The sequence below is a fragment of the Saimiri boliviensis genome, chromosome 5, assembly GCF_048565385.1.
Source record: "Saimiri boliviensis isolate mSaiBol1 chromosome 5, mSaiBol1.pri, whole genome shotgun sequence".
Classification (NCBI taxonomy): domain Eukaryota; kingdom Metazoa; phylum Chordata; class Mammalia; order Primates; family Cebidae; genus Saimiri; species Saimiri boliviensis.
Window position 1 is genome coordinate 120,416,502 of NC_133453.1, and position 19,233 is coordinate 120,435,734.

A 19,233-nucleotide genomic window follows, 5' to 3' on the forward strand; every position below is an offset into this window, starting at 1 on the left:
AATCTGGCATCTTTTTTTTTTTTTTTTTTTTTTTTTTAAACAGGGTCGTGCTTTGTCACCCAGGCTGGAGTGTGGTGGCGTGATTTCGGCTCACTGCAAACTCCACCTCCCCGGTTCAAGCAATTCTGTCTCAGCCTCCCAAGTAGCTGAGATTACAGGTGCCCACCACTACACCCAGCTAATTTTTGTACTTCTAGTACAGATGGGATTTCACAATGTTAGTCAGGCTGTTCTCAAACTCCTGACCTCAGTTGATCTGCCCTGCCTCCCAAAGTGCTGGGATTATAGGCATGAGCCACCACGCCAGGCCTAATCTGATGTCTTAACTATCTGATGTCTTAACTATAGGGAAAGAGAATTATTTACCTCATTGTCATATTTTTGGGCATGTAGCAAGGCTAGGGGATGAATCCAAGTCAGTCTAATACCAAGGTCAATTTAATCTCTCTCTCTACTACACTTTCTCCACAAACTAGCTGCTGAAGTCATCCAAATCTGTCACTCTTAGCTGTGTTAAGTAGCAAATTGGTCTACTTCCTTTAAACTGGTGTGTTATAAGGGTTAAATAAGATGATTGTGTACACTGCACATTTAAGCTGATGTAAGGAAAAGCCTAATTCCTCAAAGGCTGGCTTCTAGTTTTTGGCTTATTTTGTTGATTTTTCTGGATCGGGCTGCCTATGTTTCTCTTCCTTCACTTCTTTAATTCTATGTTTTGGCTCAAGTGAACTAATTGAGCATGGCTTCATGAATGTAACTCATATCTGATATTAAAGACTCATCTAACCATTAACATCACTGTGGCAGTATTGACCTCTGTAAATTATTACTTAACATGGCATATGAAACTAGTTTAAAATTCTTAATCTTAGAGATACTTCTGGAAGTGAACATAAAGACATCTCTCTTGTGGAACTGAAAAAAAATCATGATTATATTCTTGTTTAACTGAGATCAAGCAGAGTTCTAATGATTCTTACATCAATGCATGGTTTCTTTTATACTCTGATAAACCTGCAAAGACTGTCCAAATTGCAACCTAAAAAGTGTACTAAAGGAATGAATCCCACTATTGTAACAGATGGTAGTTGGGAAGTTTCAAAAAGAAACAAGAGCTAGAGCTAACAATGAAGATCACATTTTGGTCTTAGTCAGCCATGACAGATAATCAGTGTGATGACTCTGTCTTGGCACTGACTGATTACAGACACACAAAAGGCAAAAGGCCATTGCTGCTGAGGAATTGTGGAGTATGACAGTTCTCAGGTGGCTATTTCAATATGGCAGATGGATTAAAGAGCTTGATGAATATCCTCTATCAAATGCATTCTGACTCACAAAATATGCACCTTTGTTCTCAAAACAGGTTAAAATTGGTAATCGTATTCTGCACATAATGTTCTCCCAAGTATAGTCCTTCTCATTCTACATATTAAGTGTAAAAATAAGATTGCAAATTACGGCCGGGCGCGGTGGCTCAAGCCTGTAATCCCAGCACTTTGGGAGGCCGAGGCGGTGGATCACAAGGTCGAGAGATCGAGACCATCCTGGTCAACATGGTGAAACCCCGTCTCTACTAAAAATACAAAAAATTAGCTGGGCATGGTGGTGCGTGCCTGTAATCCCAGCTACTCAGGAGGCTGGGGCAGGAGAATTGCTTGAACCCAGGAGGCGGAGGTTGCGGTGAGCCGAGATCGCCATTGCACTCCAGCCTGGATAACAAGAGCGAAACTCCGTCTCAAAAAAAAAAAAAAAAAAAGATTGCAAATTAAATGCACAGCTTTACTAGATTGATTTCCACAACTTTAAGCATAAATGTACTCTCATATATTTGTAGAATATAATTATTGATCTCATAGTTAATATATTCTCAAAATAAATGTGGATAAACATTTTCTTTAAACAAACGCAATAGAAAAAAAAATGTAGGCTTCATCAATGCATTTGAATAAGTCCACCCTTTAATTTAAAAAGTAGAGTGAATAATTTGTTTCTTTCAGAAATCCTTACAAAATAAATTACTTGAATAGTTAGAATATTCTTCAAAAATAGTTAGGGCTTCTCTTCACAAGGCAAGGAAGAGTCTGATAATCTTAGAAAGTAAGGCATGTGTGTCAAATTACTTCTGCAATATAATTTGCAATCAAACAAAAATTACAATGAACATGTGATTCTCTGGTTACAGGCTTGCATTCCTTAGTACTTACCTGAAAATTGTCATGCTATTTTGAGTAAAAGAGTTTCAAAAACATTTCTTTGACTAAACCACTTTTTGTATGCTTTCATCTTTAAACATACCCACTAAATGTATTTTCATGATAGAAAAATCTTAGTGAAAGAGCTCACTATATTTCATCTGTTGCTATATCTGTCACTAAACAAGCATTATTATTGTTGGTAGTGTTTATTTATCTATTATTCAATAATAGATATTACAGTTATAATTCACTTCAAGAGATGACTTCCCATTCTAGCAAACTAAAGATGTCCTTTTCTTCAATGACACACTGATACCATAGAGGTAAGTGACTAGCCCAGGGTTATATAATTATAGCAGCTATATGAATTTCTGACTGCTGCTCTTATTGGAAAAATTGTTCTTGAGGCAGCCCTTGTCCTGAATGTCCCGGTGTCTTGCTAAACTCTCACAATCAGAAGCTTCTGCTCCTGACATGGATTCCCCTACTTGGTTGAAAGTTTATACCTGTTTCAGTGGTTCACTTAAAAGCTATGCCTTGAGAACATATTGGTGGACAGAGGGAAGACTGGAAGGGTGATGCTGTATGTTGAATTTCCAGCTGGAGGTTTTTCTTTGTGGCTTTGTTCTAGCACAGCTGAGAGAACTCAAGCCTGAAGGTTAGAAGAGAAAGGCTTGGTGCAATTGGAGCATTGCAGTCTGATCACAGACATATACAGCCACAGACACATGCAAAATCAAAAGTGTACATGGTCTTGATGCATATTCTTGTTCTCACCCCAAAAGATAAACAAACTCAGGTATTTTTCCTGTCCAATGAGAGAGGCAAGACTAGATAACTTCTAAAAGTGCTTCCCGGGTGAAGACCCAAGTCTTGTGCTGCAAACTACCAGTCTTCTGGCCTTATATATTACTCTGTCACTTTTGGGTTGAGCCCACCATAAAGGCCACACAACTAGACTGCCATTTTGCTGGGTCACAACTCAAGTGACTAACCACTGTTGTTATACTTACCCACTTCATCAATTTATATAATATTCTAGGCACTTGATGGCACTGAGTTTACAGAGCGCATAGAACACTCTCTGTATAAAGGAGGATGTCTGCATCCTATAGCAATATCTTTGCCACTCCAGTATAATTACTTACTTTTTTATTTTATAATGTCCCTACTATAATAATAATAATGAAATCCAAAGACTTTTGAACATGTAGTATGTAAAATGCATTTGGTAAACTGTAAATCTAAATAATAATTGTGGGCTGGGTGTGGTGTCTTATGATTATAATCCCAGCCCTTTGGGAGGCATACACAAGAGGATTGCTTGAGACTAGGAGTTTGAGACCAGTCTGGATGACACAGAGAGATCCTATCTCTACAAAAATAAAAATTAAAAAATAACTGGTCATGGTGGTTCTAGCTGCTCAGGAGGCTGAGGTGGGAGGATTGCTGAAGCCCAGAAATTCAAGGCTGAAGTGAGTCATGATTGCACCACTGCAGTCCAGCCTGCAACAGAGTGAGACCTCACTTCAAAACAAAACAAAACAAAAATAAATAAATAAATGCCACTTCTATTTGTATGATTAATATCATATGAAATTAAGCCTGGGGGGGAGGGGACTGTGGTTGTTCTAAATATGTGAGGTTTCTAAATGTGTATATTTATGTAACTAGGGATTGGAGGTAAAATATATAAAATAGTGAAAGTGCAAGGCCAACTACCATAGCACCTAGAATGTGGTAAGTACTCCATTATTACCTATTGGATGAATGAATGCATGAATAATTTGACCCCAGAAGACTTAACTCCAGGTTAAATATTGTATACCTTTCCATTTGTCATAACTAAAATTGAAGTCACAAAGATCTATATTCCTGAGATGTTTTATACCTTTTCTGGGAAATATCCTTTATGTAATACTGCTTGGTATGGTTTCTGGTGGTCAAAAGTACTGAATAATGGCAATAATAAAAGGAATAGCAGCAGCAGTGCTAGATACTGCAAAACTCTTGGACTACGTTATCTCATTTAACCTCCATAATAACACCACAGTGTTGGCAATAAATATTCTACTCATAATACAGATGAGTAAAGTAAGAGACAAGGTTAAATAACATGCCAAATTGCACAAAACTAGTGTCTTATAGAGACAGAACTCAAACCAAGGTATGCCATGTTTGCTCTTGCTTTAATAAATGAAGACGTGCAGGACAAAAATGAACTCAATTATGGTTCCTCACTGTGGTTTTATACTGATAAAAATTGGAAAGTGTTGAGCAGAGAAAGTTTAATTTAGTGAGTGGCTAACTGTATATGGCCTTTGTTGCAGCAAACTCTCAAGTACTCTAAAGTATCAATATGGCCTCAGTGAGTAAAAAGAAAACCTGAGAAAGTGAATCACTGGGGCAAGGATGCTAGGATCAGAATGAAAGAAAAAGAATTCAGGAGAAATATGTAGGGATTATGACAGGAACATCTCCATCTGGCTAATAGCCATCAATAGAAAGCAGCAAAATCTTCTCATTCATTTTTTATAATTATGTTAAACTTCTTATGTTTAAGTGAAACATCATACTGGAACTCATACTACTGTATCAATGATTCTTGGCATTGTGCAGCAACTTAGAGCCATCATATTGTTTAATTACATTGTATTACAGATGTACAAATGAGGCAGTTAAGAAAAGGTTCCTGGGAGAATGCTGGATAAGCCAACTTTTACCAGGGAATTTTTCATTTTTTTCTTTCCAATTACCTTTCTCTCCTTCCTCACTACTGGCTCCCTTTATTTCTTTCTCAACCTCTCCACATGTTAAATAACAACTAACATGCACACAAATGTTCACTGTGGCACTGTTTACAATAGCAAAGACTTGGAACCAACCCAAATGCCCATCGATGATAGACTGGACAGGGAAAATGTGGCACATACACACCATGGAATATTATGCAGCCATAAAAGCAATGAGTTTGTGTCTTTTGTAGGGACACGGATTAACCTGGAAACCATCATTCTCAGCAAACTGACACAAGAACAGAAAATCAAACGCTGCATGTTCTCACTCATAGGTGGGTGTCGAACAATGAGAACACATGGACACAGGGAGGGGAGCATCACACACTGGGGTCTGTTGGAGGAACTAGGGGAGGGACGGTGGGGGGTAGTAAGTTGGGGAGGGATAACATGGGGAGAAATGCCAGATATAGGTGACGGGGAGGAAGGCAGCAAATCACACTGCCATGTATGTACCTATGCAACAATCTTGCATGTTCTTCACATGTACCCCAAAACCTAAAATGCAATTTATATATATATATATATATATATATATATATATATATCCCAAAAAACAGCTAACAACTGTATTCTTGGCAGTTTATATATTTCAAAGTCAATATTTTTACAAAGATGGTGTATTTCACGAAGTGCCCCGTTGGAACAATTGATACTGTCATTTATATAATTAGTCACAGAAATTACGTGACTGACTCTGAAAAAGAGTTATCGTTAATTGTATTTTGTACATCAAGAAATAAGTTTAATGTGTTTAAGGGGTTCATAAAATAACAAAGCTAAGACAAAAACTAAAGTGGAAATAAGTAACATTCAAAAACAGGCTATAATTTTAAAATATCAGCTGATTTCTGGATTTGTGCAATCCTATCCCAGAAATTACTATTTTTCATAATACTGTGCCATATGTGGGTGTTCAGTCTTTGAGAAAACAGTTGGGTGGGTGGGTTGCAGCAACATGCCAAATGTATCTGGAAGACAACTGGGGGAGTTTAATAGTAATCCCCTTATCTCTGCCTTTCCTACTAGTACCTACTAAAGAGTAATAAATCTCCAGGGTTTTGAAATAGTTCTCCCAAAAGAATTAAACACAATAATAATTTCCATATTAGTGTTGAACTCTTCAATCTGAAGAACACAGTCCAAAAATCGTTGCAAGGGCAATTTGCAGAGGTTCTTTAGATTGGGTAGAAGGTTAGAATGTAAAAACTTCAGGGAAAGAAAGGAAAAGAAAGAAGTGTCCAAGTGCAGAGGATTAGATCACTCTCTTTCGATCTGAACTTTTTCCATCAAATCCTCTCTTTCCATTTCCATACAGTTGAGTTATGATCTATATATGGAAACTTCCAAATACCACTCCCCCATCTTCAACCCACAATAAAAGTCAAATGTCTTCTGCATTTATCAAACTAACACATAGTAAGGCTGTAAGTGGCAATGGAGACTAAAAGCTCCTTGGCATTCTCAACTTGTATATTTTACATTTTTAGCTTCCCCAAAATACCCTGCATGATATTTGAACTACAGAATTACTGTGCCATTTGCAAAATGTCTGATTATGCTTTTTTTTTTTAATCCAAATTCCAACCAATGCTAATGTGCCCTAAGATACCACATATTGCTACCCTCTTAAGGCATTTGAATGTGAAATTATCATCCACAATAGCATCATAAGAGAGGAATAAAGACAGATTACCTGGGGTTAAGAGGATGACTGACATAGTGATGAGTGAGCACACAACTAGAATCACCAGCAGAGCAATAGCAATCCCCTTCCAGTTTCTCTGTGGAGGGCTGTTACTTCCCAGTTCCTACCGAGATAGAAAAAAAAAAAAGTTTCATAATTATACGTGCTCCAAGAGAAATGTATTCATAAAGAAATGATTCAGTGCATGGCACAATCACAGTTTGAAAGCTTATTAGAATCCATTTCCTCTTCGGTAGTTCATTTAATTATTCAAAAGTGCATATATTTTAAATGGCTATCTTTTGGGGGGCAATCTGATCTCTCTGTGAGATAAACCAGCAGAGTTTTATGCTTGCTGTCCAAAATGTAGATGGTGTGAAAATGAATTGACTATAAACACCAGGACAATAGCCAAAATACTCTGCAAAATAATTATGGAAATAGACTGAGTCCATTTACATTTATTCTTGCTACAATGGAACTACAATAAAGATTTAAATATAAATGTTCTGAAGCACTGTGGACTACTTTCTAACTGGATAGGGGAAAAGATTAGAAATAGGAAAATCATTCAAAACATCCCTCACTGCAGAGCAGCACACATTTGTTAACCAAACAGGTCTTTTTAAAACAGATCTCCCACCACTCATAAAAACTAAAGGATGTAGTAACTCAATTAAATAAGTCCTTCTATATCTGGTTAACGAGGTTCTCTCACTAGGCAATATGCATGATATTGACAAAAGGTTTGGTTGATGGGGAAAATAAACTTGTACATCTTTCACAATGCATGTGGTAAAGCTTTCATTCTTCCAATGATTTGTGTTTCTACCGTGTTGACTAGATATATGTGGGCATAATTCACTGAAGCAAAACACAGACCATATTGATTTAAAATGAATGCCAGCTTTTCTTTGTCATAAAATTTATAAAACACGGAGCCTCTCAATTTTTTGTTCCTACCCCATTTCCCACCTGGTTTTCATCCTTTCTCAATACAGTCTCTTTATTCAGAAATACCTAACTGATTTGGTGATACATGAAACAAACCATGAAGGTATCCAGTTCACTACATGTGCACAAATCACCCAAGAAGCTATAGAGCAGCTTTGTTTTAAACAAACATAAACAGAATAGCAAACATTTAATAAATTTTACATGAGTTCCTGTGGTTCACAGATTAAAACACTGAAGCTAATTTTCATATAGTGATTTTGGTATTGAATTGTGCCATAAACCCATCAGATTTAAAGAACTAGACTCTAAATATTAAGCACAAGAAGAAACCATGCATAGGAGACATTTTGTTGTTTGTTGTTTCCCTTCTCAGATTAATCACTCTCAGTTAGTCTTTCCTTCTGATAAACCAAATTCAAGAGAGATCAATCCACTTTTTGTTCAATGACTTGTTCCACACCTCTTTTTCGAATATCCAACACTTCTATTCCTCTTGCACTTTAGGATTCCTATTCATATTTTTCACGTAAATCAAGACAGTGGGTCTCCCAAATTATCAGCTTTGGAGAAGTGATATAAAGACAGTCAATACTTGTCTTGAGACCATAAACCCTTATCTGGAAGACAATATTCCTGCAGGTTTCCAGGTGAGGTTTTTTTTTTTTTTTTTTTTTTTTTTTTTGTCAAAATGTGTGTGCTGTGATGATTGGTGATTCTCTATGATAATGCCCTTCTTCAAGCTACTCAGAAGGTAGAATGACAGAACTAGAGAGGTTGCTGCTGTAAATCAAAGTTTATAAATTGTGAAATACTCATCTCAAGAACTGAGACAGTGAAAAAACGGTCAATAACCAACAGCAAATGGGTATCTGGGCCAAGAACCACAAATACTTTCCAATTTATTAACTCTAAGGGAGGCAAGCAGGTATTATTGTTTCACATTGTAAAAAAAAAGGGGGGGGGGAATGAATAGCAACGCAGCAATTATAACTGACTTTTCAACTCAGTACGAGAATCAAAGAAAAAATATATAAACTGAAATTTACTGATTATGATCTTGATACACTGCCATTCCAACTCATAACAAACTATTTGAGAAATGGCTTTTGCCTGTGCTTTTCAGTTTGTGACTATGATAAAAGCAAGTAATGTCTACCAGACATGATCTAACAAAGAGTAATAATAGCTTAGATATTTTATTATGTGTCTGGGAAATATTTTAGATTTGCAATCTCACATAATCCTCAAAATAATCAGGTAAGATTAGTGTTATCTTGACAAATTTGCAGATAAGAAAATGGGATTAAAAGAGATTAGTAACATATCCATTTATTGCTAATAAGTGGGACAGCTGGAGTTCTAGTTCATAAAATCTGATTACAAAGATCACATTTAACCACTACGATGCCACTTGCGAAGATAAATATTTCTAGAACAAGTACATTAAAGAATCAATAAATCAACAGTTATGTAGACCCATGCATAATTGTACATCAATACCTTTCATTTGGAAAGATTCACAGTAATATTCAGAATTCATTAATGCTATCCTGAATTCAGTAATATTTGCAAATGTCTATTTTCCCAATTATGATTGACAGGAAGTCTACCATTTAAAAAGTGGTAAAACAAATTTGAGTGAGACATATTTTTCTGTTCACAAAGTGATGCACATAAGAATGTATGGTTCCTCTGAAATGACTCATCAATGCCGAAGGCATCTACAAGTCCCTGTTTGAGAACTGCTGACTTAATAAACATGATATAATTCTCTCCTTTACATCTACCTTATATTCTATTACCATTGCATTTCTAAAGCATGCTGTTACTTACATTACTTTTATTCTTCAAAGTTCTTTAACATCCCTACACTAGCTATAGAATCAAAGATGTGTGAGTCTAGAACAATAATTATCTATATCCACGCTCCAGCTTCCCCAGCTAGCACGATCTCCGTTTGAGAAAGAATCCTGTATTTCATGCTGCTCTGATTATCATTTCCTTAACATTAGCCTCAGGTGCTTCAACCTTCATATCACCATTCCATTCCAAATTCTGTTCCATCCAGCCCCTTTCACATGCATCCCATTATAGACACTGTCAGTCATTCAACATCCTGCTCAAATGTCTCTTCCCTTGGGAGTTTCTCTTAGTCAGGTAAGCCAGATATGACTTTCCTTTCTCTGGAAAAAATAATGCCTAAAATACACTGTACCAATCAGTTTGAATCCAACTCTGCTACTTGAGAGCTAGGAGACTGCAAGCAGACTTTTAAATTATTCTGAGCCTCAATATTTTTACCTGAACTGGAATAATAATGATTGTTAAATGTTGGAAGGATTAAAATAAAATAATTCATTAAAAACTCTTACCTAAGTAAACAATAAGAAAGTTTCCACTAAGCAAACTGTTTGGAATGGTCTCCCTCAAATCACTTGCACTCTTTCTCATCATTCATAATATCATAATTGAATATCATCATCATCATCATCATGGTGAATGGTAGTGATGGTGTTGTTTAAAACCATGTATAAAGATCCATCATATCCCTCTTGTTAAAGTTATTAACTCCTTAAGAATCACATCTTAGAAAATTTTATTTATTAAAAATCTTTTTCAGAGGGTCTTGCTCTGTCACCCAGACCGGAGTGCCCTGGCACAATCATAGCTTACTCCTGGGTTCAAGTGATCTTCCTGCCTATGCCTCCTGAGCGGCTAGGACTACAGGCATGTGCCATCACATTCAGTTAATTTTTTAAAATTATTTATTGTAAAGACTAGGTCTTCTATGTTGCTCAGGCTGATCTAAAACTCCTGGCATCAAGCAGTCCTCCTGTGTTAGCCTCCCAAAGTTCAGGGATTACAATCGTGAGTCACTGCACCCAGCCTTAGACAATTTTAGATTCCTTACATCGGTTAACAATCTCTTGTTCTCTTAATAGGTGCTTGGAAAGTAATTGGCCAGTTAATTAAGTGGTGATGATAGTGATCCTAACTGACTTTGTTTTTGATGACTTCCTACCACCCAACATCTGGAAACAATCAATTGTACATGCCAGACCAACAGAACAGGTATGGTCCTGTGCAGCAGCATTAGGCAAGGGACATGTTAGGAGCTTGCAACATCATCATCTGGATGCTTTGGTGGCAGAATAGAATGCATGTTAGATTATGATATCACAAGGAGGGGTCTAGAAACTTAGGGACAAAGATTGAATAATCCATATATGGTGCTACTTTTGTAAATGAGCCCTCCAGTGGATGTATGCATCAGTTGAAATGCTGTGTTCAATGTTAGATCATATTAAGTATTGTGATTGCCTAGAGACAGATTAGTGCTATAGTCCAAACTAAACTGAGTCTGTAACCTAACTATTTACATTATATCTACCACCAACAAATTACTCATCACCCTTTAGAGAACAGTTACTTTACAAAGCAATGCTTACCATTATAAAGATAGTATATCTAAGTCTAAATTCATTTTTTATCTATTTAGGTTCGAGGAAAAAAATGTTGGAAATCATAAGTAGGAAAAATGCAAATGTTACACACCATTTTATCTGAGAAAATATAACCATCAGATTTGCTTTTCTTCATAAGGAGGTAAAAGATACCAAAATTTGTTTCCTTTAAACAGTATTCCGCTTGTACTTTCCTTTGGAAAACATCAGTGTATTTATCTGTCATATGTACTCTGAAGAGAAAGATAATCTATCTGTATTTAAATAGTCTAAAAACATGATATTTAGAGAAAATACAAGGAAAAATCATTGAGATATTAAAATTATGAATCTAAATTGAATGTGAGTGTGCTTTAACAAAAATAGATTTTCTCACCACACCTGTCTACTTTCTAAGAAGCACAGGGAAAGTTCTTTAAAAGATCTGTGATTCTGTTTGAAAAGATGTACTTAGGTTTCTTACTTTTAGAGTATTAACATTGTTTACATTGATTCTTAGTGTTCTTAATACAATCAAACCAATCACTAAAAAACTTAGTTCTTCACTTTTCTTTTATCCTTTCCCTATATTTAGTTGTTTCAATATGTCTTCACATAGAATCTTAAATTTTCTCAAAGAAGTTCAATAAAGTTCCTCAATATTTTTTTTAAAAAGGCATCCTCTTCCATCAGTTCATGTCTGTTAAAAAGCTCAAAAGTTTGAATTGTTTTTTATTTTATTTTACTGATGATATTCACCTTTTCAACTGTAAATAATGTCAAATATGAAAAGGTTAGAAATAGTCCAAAGACAGTTATACCGAAAAATCTGAAAATATCCTAAAGGATGTGGAAATACTTTAAAAAGTTTCTATATTGTCTCATGATATTAGAGAAACAGCATTTTAGAGTTAAAGATACCTGAAATAAACTCCGTTTTAATGAAACATGCTCTTACAACACACCTAAGAAACATTTAGCTCTGACTTGAATAGTCTTGAGATATCGAAATTCAACTGGAATTTCCTTTAAATAATACCAATTATCATTTAACAAAATGTACTGTAATGTGTTAAGGTTTGGGATATCACACAAGATGAAACTGGTAATACAAATTAAAATGGGACCTGTTCACAGTGAGCATAAAGTCTAAGAAAGAATTTTCTAGGCAACAATATAATACAAGGATAAATAAATAAAGGTAAAAGAATAAATCATAAAATGTTGCTGTGAGAAATAAAAAAGAAAATGATTAATTTCCTTATATAGATATAAAACATTCACTTTGCATATTCAATCAACATCTTATAAAAAAGGTGCTGGATATGCTGGGATTACATAACTATATAAGATCTGGAATGGAAAAGTAATCAGAGGAATTTTTTAAAGAGTAAGTCGAGGCTGGGCGTGGTGGTTCATGCCTGTAATCCCAGCACTTTGGGAGGCCGAAGAGGGCAGATCATTTGAGGTCGGGAGCTCGAGACCAGCCTGACCAACATGGAGAAACCCCGTCCACTAAAAATACAAAATTAGCTAGGTGTGGTGGTGTTTGCCTGTAATCCCAGCTATTCAGGGGGCTGAGGCAGGAGAATTGCTTGAACCTGGGAAGCAGGGGTTGTGGTGAGCAAAGCTGGTGCCACCTCACTCCAGCCTGGGAAATAAGAGCAAAACTCCATCTCAAAAAAAAAAAAAAAAAAAAAAAAAAAAGAAGGAAAGAAAGGAAAAAAATGTAAGTCGAAAATGTGTATAAAAATATACACATAGGTATTTGGAAATTTCAACAAAGTGAATTTTTTTCTTTCTGGCAAAAATAATTGACAAAATTTACAAGCTTTATTAGATTCATAAACATAAAAGAAACTAAGATCATTTTCAAAGAGTTTCCAAAAGAAGCAGGAAAAATCTAATTTTGCCTCAAAGAAACAACATTTTTACTATTTAAAATATTTTATAACATTGAAAAAAGAAAAAAAAATTCTAAATTTTTATTAAGTTCATATTGTCTGAATAGCATGTCTGAAAAAATACCACAAAAAGAAAAGTTAAACTCAATTTAAAGAAAGAAATGCAATTATACTAAATAAAACTTTAGTCATTGAATGTTAAGAGTTTAGTGTAAATAACAATTAAATATTATGGACTATGGCCCAGCATTAGGAGATCAGTCATGGTTTCCTGCAAAACATCAGTTAAGAATACCAATAAAGAAAATTAATCACAGAGATCATTTCTCATATTTAATTTGCACTTAATACTTATACTGCCTATTGCTTTTTAAAATTGCTCATTGTTCCCATGTCATTCAAGGTTTTCTCATTTATCCTTCTTCTATGATTAGAGGACTCTATTCTAAGTAAAGTAATTATTTTTTAACTGATCACAAGTTACACAGTTTTCAAAATTATGTCTTTATAGGTTGATGCTGTTGACCTACATAAGGCAGTGCTAATTCATACTGAAATCTGAGCTGTAGACCAAAGGCATCAATGTCAGCCGGAAGCATGCTAGAAATGCCAAGCAAGTATCTTTTGTTGCTCTTCTGTTTTTTTGTTGTTGTTGTTTTGTTTTGTTTTGTTTTGTTTAATTTTAATTTGGGTTTCTTTGTTTTTCCTGTTTTTGTTTTTAAGACAAGAGTCCTGCTCTCCCACCCAGGCTGAACTGCAGTGCAAAATCATGGCTCACTGTAATCTCAACCTCCTGGGTTCATGAGATCCTCCCATCTCAGCCTCCCAAGGAGCTGGGGCCACAGGCATGTACCACTGTACCTGGCTATTTTTTTTTCTCTGTATTTCGTGTAGAGATGGGGTCTTGCTATTTTGCCTAAGCTTGGGTTTGTTTACAATTTTTTTAAATAAAAGAACTGACAATATCAGTTGCAATTTGCATTTATCATTCCCCAATAATTACAATTATTGGTGACACACTGGATATGGTTTGGATTTGTGTCCCTACCCAAATATCATGTCGAATTGGAGAAGGGGCATAGTGGGAGGTAACTGAATCATGAGGGTAGATTTCCTTCTTGTTGTTCTCATGACAGTGAGTTCTCACAAGATCTGATAGTTTAAAAGTGTGTGGCACCTCCCCCTTCACTTACTCTCTCTCCTACTCTGCCATGGTAACGTGTGTTTGCTTCCCCTTTGCTTTCTACCATGATTGTAAGTTTCCTGAGGCCACCCAGTCATGCTTCCTGCTAAGCCTGTGGAACTGAGTCAATTAAACTCTTTTCTTCATAAATTATCCAGTGTCAAATAGTTACTTACAGCAGTGTGAAAACTAATACATACTCCTAGATGAATTAACAGTTATCTATAAACAAAATAAGGATGACAGCTATCCTTAGTATATGGTGTGGTGTTAGTTTTAGACTTTTAGTATCATAATCTGGAAGTCTGAGATAGGACTAAGCGACTGGGATTCTGGACACATTTAGGGTTAAAAACTACAACTAAAGGTATTAAAAAAGACAAAATACAAACAAACAGATTTGATGTCAGAAAGATGGCAGATTAGAAAGCTCCAGGCCCTCATTCTCCCACAAGATCACCAAGTAAACTAGCGACTCACTAAAATAGTTTTTGGGAGCTCTGGTAACCAGCCAAATTCACTGCTTTGCAACCAGTTGAATGTCCAATCAAGAAAAAGCCACAGTGAAAAAGGTAGGACATTTGATGACACTATTGCTTATGCTTGCCCCACCTTGGAACAGTGAGTGGAGTAAAAAGAAGTAGCTCGCTCTCTAGTTTTTTTCCTCTCAGGAAGGAAGGAGGGCAGTGGAATTTGCTTGCAAAGTTCTGGCCTGTCCATGGGGTGCCTAAGGACCTGGTTTCTGTCTTGCCTCAATTGGAGATCTTGGATGAAAATGACCCTATGGTTTTAATCTCAGTTCAGAAACCATGGAAAACTGTAATGGGTAACGTATTTTGTGAAAACTGTGAGTGTGCTGACATGCGGAAACTGTGGTCAAGATGTTATGGAAACAGTGCAGAGCAACAGCCAAGAGTTCAGGAAGAAGCAGGGGTAAAATCTTAGGGATGAGGAAACATTTAAAGGCAATCTTCAAAACAAACAAACAAACAAACAAACAAACAAACAAACAAACAAAAGCCGCCCTGTCTATGGGGAATTGGGAGAGAACACTACACAGCTGGGCCCAGGAGAGACACATGCCTAGAAAATGCAGGAGAAAAACTTAAACTTTCAGGCTGGGCTATTTAGGAGCAGAACATCTTCCTCCACACAGTCTACAGTGACTGGAAGAAGTGTCTGATTTTTCAAACACGCCATTTTCAACAAAAGATCACCAGGCATATAAAGAAACAAGGAAATCTAGTCCATTCAAAGGATCAAAATAAATCTCCAGACACCAACCTTAAAGAAATAAGACTTCAGATTTACTAGAGGAAGATTTTAAAGTAACTGCCTTAAATACACTCTGAGAGCTAAAATTAAAAAAATTAAAAAATTAAAAAAATTAAAAAATACTAAGGACAAATGAAAGAAAAGTAAGTATAAACTAAAGAAAATCAGAAAAAAATGATACATGAGAAAATTGAGAGTATTTAAAACAAAATCAAAATTGTAGCTGGAAATTCATATTGTGATATATCTAACAAAATAGTAGAATAGGATTCTCTTTAGTAACCAATAGTAATTCCACTTCTGGTTATATACCTAAAACAATTGAAAGCACTGAGGCAAACAGATATTTGTACACCTCTGTTTACAGAAGCATTATTCACAATAGCCAAAAAGTGGAAACAACTCAGATGACCATTGATAAATGAAGAGAAAAACAAAATGTGGTATGTATGTCTTGTATGTCTATATGAGTATTATTCAGCTTTGAAAGTGAAGAAAAGCCTGACAGTTGCTACAACATAGATGAACTTTAAAAACACTGTGTTAAGGGGAATAAAGCCAGTCACAAACGGACAAATACTGTATCATTCCGCTTAAACGAAGTACCTTAACTAGTCAAATACTTAGAGACAAAAACCAGAATGGTAGTTGTTAGGGACTGAAGACAGGAAAAATACGGGAAGTTATCTTTTTAATGGTTACACAGTTTCAGTTAGATAAGATGAAAAAAGTTCTAGAGACGGTTGGTGGTAATGGGTGCACACATCGCGAAGGTACTTAATGCCAATAAACTGTACACTTAAAAATATACATAACAAAATTTGCTATTCTATTTATATTTTACAATAAAAGCATTCACAGTTCAAAACAATATTAAATGTCTTTAGAAAGTAGTATTGTCCAAAGAGAGAAAACCACAAAATATTAGAGAATTTATAAGACCACTTGAAGGATATATAGAATCTTCAAATCCCGTTAAGGAAAATTCAGTTTGGTAAAGAAGTCCATTCTTCCTAGATTAATCTACAAATTTAAAGGAATTCCAGTGAAAATCCAAATAAAATCCTTTTTTTCCCTCAATTGATAAAGTGATTTTAAAGTTTAGATGCAAAGATAACCATATAAAAGAATAATTTTTGGATATATACCCAGTAATGGGATTGCTGGGTCAAATGGGATTTCTATTTTTAGGTCCTTGAGGAATCGCCACACTGTCTTCCACAATGGTTGAATTAATTTACATTCCCACCAACAGTGTAAAAGTGTTCCTATTTCTCCACATCCTCTCTGGGGAGGTGGGAAGAGATAGCATGGGGAGAAATGACAGATACAGGTGAGGGGACGGAAGGCAGCAAACCACACTGCCAAGTGTGTACCTATGCAACAATCTTGCATGTTCATCACATGTACCCCAAAACCTAAAATGCAATAAAAAAATAAAAAACAAAAAAATTAAAAAAAGAATAATTTTGAAAACAGTATCAGATGGATATCAGTTATCAAAATTTAATATAAATCTGTGCTAAATGTGGTATAAGAGCAGAAAAATGTAGAAGCAAAATTATATTTCAGGGTAAAATGTTGCATGTTCAGAAACATATTAGTTATATTTTATAGATGGAATTTATATATATCTTATATATATCTATATAATTTATAGACAGAATTAGTTATATTTTAATCTCTATTTTCCCATAAGACTTTCATTCTGCAAAGAAGGACAATTAGGGTTGTGCAAAGCATTCCAGTGAGATATAGCATGATTTCCATGGAGCCAAGTCAGACAGTCAGTTCTTCCATCATCTTACAATATTTCTTGTCGGCATTTCAATCCATTCACTGCTCAAGCCTCCCAGGAGAACCCTTTCTTGGCTCCTGTGACACCATGCTTTCCTATTTGTTATTTGCTAGCCACTTTTCCAATTTCTCAAAACTGTGGAGTTGCCCAGACCTTGGTGCTGGTCCACATCTTTTCTTTACATGAACAGGATTTCTAGTGATATCATTCAATACCACTTTTTATACTATCCATATGTTCTATCAACCTTATCTGTTAACGTTGGAAACAAAATACATGGACAGGATATTTTTAAAAAGAGTAGTAGAAACTGAAATTGATCTCTAAATAGACAGAAAGCTAAGGATCTTTCTACAGCTACATTATTCAGACAGACAATCTTCTCCCTATATATGTAAAACATCTTCCATACATATCAAAATCAATTGCTATTTAGATTGCCTACTGCCTTAAAATTGCCCATGAGATTCATGTCATTCAGTTTCCTACTTTCATTTTTTTCCTGTTTCTCTCATGAGAGGCCTCCATGCTAAGAAGAGTCCATGTTTTGATCAAGCCTTCATATTTTTCAAAATTGGGCTTCTTAGTAGGTTGCTTCCATCTACCTATTTAGACAGTGCCTTAGCTCAGTGCAGTCCATGGACCAGTAGGGTAAACATCAACTGAAAGCTTGTTGAAAGTAAAAATTATTCAACCCCGTCACAGACCTTCTGAATCTCCAGAGCCAGGGAAGGCCTGACAGCCATGCTTAACAGGCTCTCCAGGAGCCGCTACTATGTGCTGAAGTCTGGGAAACATTCCTCAAGGTCAGTGCTACTGAAAATATGGTCAGCTTCACCCCTGAGTTTATAGAAATGCAAATCATTCACCCCCAGCTCAGACCTAGTGAGTTCTTGGGAAAGGACTGAGCAATCTTTGTTACAATAAGCTCTCCAGATGATTCCTGTGCACACTCAAATTGGAAAACCCCTACCATAGAGATTAAGTCCTGGAGTGATGCAGTGCTGAAAGTGCTAAAATGAACAATCTTACACTAAGAGGAATTTGGTAGATGCATTATGAGTTAGTGGTATTTGAATCAGTACACTTGTATTTTAATATCTAATTATCTGTATATTAGCTCTGTTACATACACGATTGACCTAATCTATTGAAGCATAATTATAAACCTGACTACTTAGACCTAACACACAAGGTCAGGTTTATGAATTTTCCTCCATATGTGTTATTTTCCAAATTTTGTTTAAGTCTAAACTGAATTCCACCTGGTCGGAGACTCTTTCACACTAATATTTGCATCCATAACACCTAGTACAACACATAGTAACTATTCACAAATTATTTGGAAAGAAGCACTAAGCTCAGCTTTACTCCTTAAGGGTTAGGAATGGAGTCTTTAATCTTGAGGGATGCATTTCAGTGTTGTGAGGACTGAGGGATAACTAGCTATCTGCACCTGAAATACACAGAGAAAAGACATTCTAGGAGTGCAGTTGTTTACCCATCATGGAAGCTATATATTGTGGTTGAAAGAGAACTAAAAAAATGTCAGTGATCTACAAACTGGAACAATAGTCCCAAATTTCTGGGATTGGTAAGCCTCTATGGATTACTAACAAGCCAGAAAATCATCTTTAAGCTTGATTTCAAGAGATGAGCAGGCTGCAAATATCATCTGCTATATTCTGCCTCCAACTAAAGTTCTGCCTAAAGTTCTAGGAAGAACACAGCATAAAGATCATATTTGCAGTCCAATCATCCAGAAGTAATTTCTAGTAAATAGACTAGACTCTTGCCCACAAGGAGAGCAGAGAACATAGTGATTTCTCATTGCATTTGCAATGCCAAGCAAGGTTCTTTGTGCACTGGGTATCCATTTATATTTATTAAGCAGATAAATGTAACAAACCCAGAAACTATTTTTGGTTTAGTATAGTATTTATTCTTTATCATCTTTAAGTTAGAATGTCAAATATTAATTCTCAATAAGCTT

At 35.7% G+C, this 19,233-nt stretch overlaps 1 protein-coding gene across 3 annotated transcripts in view; it reads right to left on the minus strand.

Annotated features, from left to right (window-relative positions):
• DPP10 (dipeptidyl peptidase like 10) overlaps positions 1 to 19,233 on the minus strand; it is a 1,392,171-nt gene that overhangs the window by 507,207 nt on the left and 865,731 nt on the right. For all 3 annotated transcript variants that reach the window (XM_074399881.1, XM_074399880.1, XM_003931538.3), the window contains exon 2: positions 6,690 to 6,804. In XM_074399881.1, coding sequence (XP_074255982.1) covers positions 6,690 to 6,804 — 115 coding nt within the window. The remainder of the gene's footprint in view (positions 1 to 6,689; positions 6,805 to 19,233) is intronic.